Source organism: Belonocnema kinseyi, chromosome 1, assembly GCF_010883055.1.
Source record: "Belonocnema kinseyi isolate 2016_QV_RU_SX_M_011 chromosome 1, B_treatae_v1, whole genome shotgun sequence".
NCBI classification, from domain to species: domain Eukaryota; kingdom Metazoa; phylum Arthropoda; class Insecta; order Hymenoptera; family Cynipidae; genus Belonocnema; species Belonocnema kinseyi.
The window spans coordinates 93,552,629-93,557,967 of NC_046657.1; the positions used below are offsets into that span (position 1 = coordinate 93,552,629).

The following is a 5,339-nucleotide window of genomic DNA, read 5'->3' on the forward strand; positions in this document are numbered from 1 at the left end:
AATTAAAATTCGAAAATTTTTTCTAAAGCCTCCAGGGGACTTCGTTTTCGCACGAAAAAATTTTATGTGCCCTTATTGCATCCGGACCCACAATTACACAGTGTCTGACACAGTATTTAACATGCAGGTATCGAAATAATATTTTATATTATTGCATCAACTTTGAATTATGTAAATGAGAAAATGTACTGTAAAAAGCCGATTTTTTAAATAATATGCTTTTCTAAAAAAAGGTAGTAAAAATTTTTAGAAATTCTTTGGCCCTGTTCTTTCTATTTGTTTATTGTTTTGAATTCTTCGAAATTCTTTAAAATGCCTTGTATTCTTTTTAATTCGCGTGAACTCTTTTTATTCAGATTTAGATTTAAACTGCTGGTGATTATTTAACCTATTGAAAATTAAACATTATCAAGCCTATGAGTTCGGAAACTTTCAGACAAAAAATTATTCAATGTTCGAATAAAAGATCTGTTAAATTTGGTTAAATTTTCCATTCTCGCATCAAAATGGTCGCACGCTCAATTGAAATTATTAAAAAGCAATTTAAGCACTTACATGATAAAATAAAAAAACTCAATTAAAATTAAATTCAAGCAGATAGGATTCTACTTTTTTTAGCAATTTACGTTGAACATTTTTAAACTGTGAAACAGTCAGTTACCTAAGTTATTAATTAAATGTTAACAAAATTCATAGCCGAAAGAGTTGTTTAATTTGAACAAATTTGAAATTTAGTAGTTTAGAATTTGACAAAGAAATGTTTTATAATGTTGGATTTATTTTATTTTAAATTTGATCGAAATGCCTTATCTAAAGATTCTTGGCGCTAAGATTCCAAAATGTCCAGTTTCGTCTAACAATAAATACAAAATAAAAAAATAAGATTAAAACCTAATTAGAATAAAAAACAATATTATAGCCTAATGGAAATTCCAAAATAGCAGACTTATAGGTGAAAGATATTTTTGAAAAACAATTTTTGTTCCCTTTCTTTCAACAATTACTTTTCTTTTTGGTGCATTTTTTTTCTCTCGGCCTGTTTTTATTACTGAGCTCTTTTTCCTTTTCCTTTTATATCCATAATACTTTAACGCTCATTTAATTTGCAGGTCGTTCATTGCCAGTGTTATGCGTGCACCTCTTCCATTGGTACGGGTTACTTCAACACTTCAACTTGGACGTCGTCAGAGTATGGAAGCTATTCAGTGAGTATTAATTAGCATAAGTGGTATACAGAGAGTGGTACATTTTAGAATATAAATAGAATCATTCTCGACCTGCTGTCCACGATTTGCTTCCTAAACTCTGAACCTAGCAGATGCTTAGGCATTCTGAAGAGAAACAAAAATATTTACGATCCTCGAATGACGCGACTTTCAAAAAAAACTCAATGCTATATCATTTTAAATGGAAAAAGAAATAAACTAATTTAAAATCACAAAATCGATTGGCTATCTTGTCATTCACTTTACACCATAATAACAAATATTGCAGCAATCATGATTTTTATTTTAATGTTTCTTAAAACAACAATAATTTTTTGACATATATTGCACTTAATTTATAGAAAATTTTTACAAACATGAAAGGTCTGGAAACTCAAAGCAATCTTTTTAAGAATTCAAATTTAAATACAGTGAAATCCCGCCTATTTCCAGCCGCACCTATTTCAAGTCGCATCTATTTCAAGTCCTTCATACTCGGCTAATTCACATTTCGCAGTTCCGTTACCTCCCATCGCGGTCCCTGTATTTTCTCAGTCATGTTCCATTCTTTTGTCGATTGAGGAATGAAAGGCCTTCAACTGGCAGAAGGATGAAACAGAATATTAATATTTTCTCCAAAAAGGCGTATGCATTCCCATGTCAATTACTATGCTAACCTTCCTATCCTAGCATGACCGTAACGTCATGCTGCAATACTCACTATTCCGCGAAATATTTGAGACACTTTTTTATTCTATTATATTTTTTTAGTTGGAAAATTGTAATATTTGAAGGAAATGTAATATTTGTCACACCGTAAGTCAACAAAAACAGTTTTAAAATACTGACATGCATGCAGTGATGTTAACGAACTGCGACTTTTTCAACTGCACATGTACCGAAAAGCACAAGTATCTTTAAAATTACAAAGTATAAACTTGTAATATTACATTGATAATAAATTATTTAAAGAAATAAACTATTTCTTAGGTTAATTTTTTAAAACTGACAATTTGTTTGAAATATTTATCTGTATTATTATCGATAGTATTAATTGATTTCAAATAAACCAGCGATTTTCACTAAATGCGCAGTTGAAAAACTTGCTTTAAACGCGCGCATTAATACAAGGCAGGGGCAGCCAATGAACGTTGCATGACGTTTGAGCGCGCATGTTAAAATTCAAATTCAAAGCATCAACAGTTTAAGGTTATCTTAAGATGTTTCATTGAATTTCAAAGAAGATAGAAAATTTTTGAACATTTCAGGTTCAAATTCCACGGTTTGACATTAATGCTGAAGTTCTGGCCATATGATGAGTGGGTCACGCAGGCAGCCTTAACGCCACTTTTTTTATTTCCCAACTTATATTTACACGAAACGCCGCCTCAAGTTGAAAATTTGGGGTACTAAACAAGAAGCATTAAGAATGGTGGGTCTGATCCTAAATTTTTATAATTATGAATGTTGTAAATAATTTTTTGTTGCTTTTTTTTATAATTATTAAAATTTAGGACCAGACCCATCTTTCTTAGTGCTTTTTATTTATTATCCTAAATTTTCAACTCGATGCGGCGCTTCGTGTGAAAATAAGTTGGGAAATAACTAAATAAGAAAGGTTGCTTTTCTGTTATTTTAGAATATGCATATTATAATAATTTTATTTTCTTATTTAAAAATTGCGCGAGGCAAAAAAAAAGAATCGCAAGCGTAACACGCATGTTTGTTTTCTAGCTCTCATAAAAAAATTCTACTGATAACTTTTTACGTGAAGTTTTTTGCATCGTAGTTCCAGAGATCGTATTTATTTAAACGATTTAAAATTTCTTGTGTTCAATTTAATTACTTAAGTTGCAAAGTACAAAAAGAAACATAATTTTTGATATTTGTGCATCCTGCCTCTTCCTTCTTCCTTTCTTTAATTGTTGCGTCGAAATAAATCGTTTTAGAAGAAATCCAAAGAAATGCAAAGTAAAGGAATTTATGTTTATAGACGGTTTAGAATCAAAGAATAATATTGCTCAAATCAATTGAATATTCATTAGAAGGAAACATTCCCAATCCATTTGATGTATCGTCTGGGATCCTAGACTACGAAATTTCATTGAAGTCAAAATGTTTTTGTTTTGTTCTTTGGATTGAATTGAATCGAAAGTTATGGAATAGTTTATCATATATGTAATAAATAATTATATAAATAGAAAAATGCATACAACGTAGAAATGAGAGGAAGTTTGCTCTCGTGAAATGTGAAATGTTTTGAAAGAACGGCTCTCGATCTCGATTTGTGTGGGACACCTTATGTCATGAGGGAGTTCGAATAGTTGAGCAGGTCCAGGTCGGAAGCGATTCGTCGTGTTAAATATTCAGGAGGGAGATTCCCACAAGAGAAATGGTTCCTTTATGTTCCGCATCGGTATTTATAGTGAACTCCAGCATAGGTGCGCTTATTATTTATTTATTCTGTCAAAGATTTCCATACAAAGAGGATTTATGCACTACATTCGTCTCTTCATAGACTTCGTCTGCATATACTTTCTTCCTTGAGTAAACTCTGTTTTGAGAAATAACTGATTTTGTAACCAAAGTTGTAATCATTGACAACATTTTTTCGAAATATTTGTTCAAAACTCCATTCGAAACAAATTTCAACAACATCATTAGTAAATCTTATGAAAAAAAGAATGAGACTTTAATATACTTATGATTCTAGAAATTTGTTAGAAAATATCAGGAAAGACATTTTTTTTCGTGAGTGCTTTAATGAAAAAACTCTGTGTGGAATTTTGTTATGTAAGAAAATTTTATTAAAAATTGTTTTAGATACAACATTTTTGAAGACTTGAATAGCAAGAAGGTCATACGGATTTTTAAATTTCATCATTGAAACAATCGATAGTTATTTTTTCAGGAAAATTACCAAAGATAACGAATTGAATTTGGATTTTTATGAATAAAATATATGTTATGGAGATTAATAAGATAATTTACCAAAAAATTCAGGAAAAATTATATGACCAAAATAACAAGTATAAAAAAAGGTTTGGATTTTTTGAGAATTTTTTTAAGTAATTAATTTGACCGATCTGCATCAGCCATGTTTTCACCAAAAAATTGTGTGTGTGTGTGTGTGTGTGTGTGTGTGTGTGTGTGTGTGTGTGTGTGTGTGTGTGTGTGTGTGTGTGTGTGTGTGTGTGTGTGTGTGTGTGTGTGTGTGTGTGTGTGTGTGATCGGGCCACATAAATATCTCGTAAACGGGTATTTTTATTTTCACCAAATTTGGCGCTGGTTATCTTTAAAATGTGTACTTTGATCTCAAATTTTTTCAGAATTACTTTTTTTTTAAATGTCGGACCAAAGTACAGTGAAACTCTTTTACACCGCCGATTTTGGGGCTGACCTTGAGCGTGAATTAACTCATTGTAGCCCGCTCCGCTTTTGTTTATTCACGCTTGACTGCTGGCCTGAGTGACCACCGCAGTCCCCGCGGCACCTGCGCAGTTCTTGTTATACCTATCTACGGCGCGGCTTCAATTCTCGGAATGTCTATAAAAGGGAGGGCTATTGAAGTGTTTGACTGTATCTCAAAAAACGTAGTTTTTTTACATGCTCTCCAGGTATACCATTTTTAGGGTGAAAAAAACAATGATTAACCTGAGACTATTATTCAATTTGTTATTTTCGGTGTTTCTGGGAATAAATAAACTGCTAAAATGCTAAATTTCAAAATAGCGGATTTGAAATGGCAGCGGAAAAATACATTTTTTGATTTGTATGTACCATAAAATTTTTGAGTCCAAACTATATAAACCAGATATAGTTTTAAGGGTTTGAGTCATCGCTGATTTCAAATTTGCCATTACTTTTGCAAAATTAATTTGTTTAAACAATTTGTTTAAACAAATTTTCGCGTTATTAACTAATTTTGGGTTTACTTAAGGGGTTTTTGAGTACGCTTAATCCAAACATATAAGCATATAAAACATTTACGGCATAAACAATGTATTTTCTTTGCCGTCCTTATGAACATAAACACCATTAAGCCATTTCCCTTTCGGGGTAGGCGTGGCTCACTCGGCAGGGGAAAGGAGTAGTGTGTGGATGGGATAGAGATTTTTCAGATTGATCCAGAAT

At 31.6% G+C, this 5,339-nt stretch overlaps 1 protein-coding gene across 2 annotated transcripts in view; it reads left to right on the forward strand.

Moving 5' to 3' along the window:
* Window positions 1-5,339, forward strand: part of LOC117167690 — a 377,025-nt gene that overhangs the window by 342,712 nt on the left and 28,974 nt on the right. For both annotated transcript variants that reach the window (XM_033353991.1, XM_033353192.1), the window contains one exon: window positions 1,110-1,205. In XM_033353991.1, the coding sequence (XP_033209882.1) occupies window positions 1,110-1,205 (96 nt within the window). The remainder of the gene's footprint in view (window positions 1-1,109; window positions 1,206-5,339) is intronic.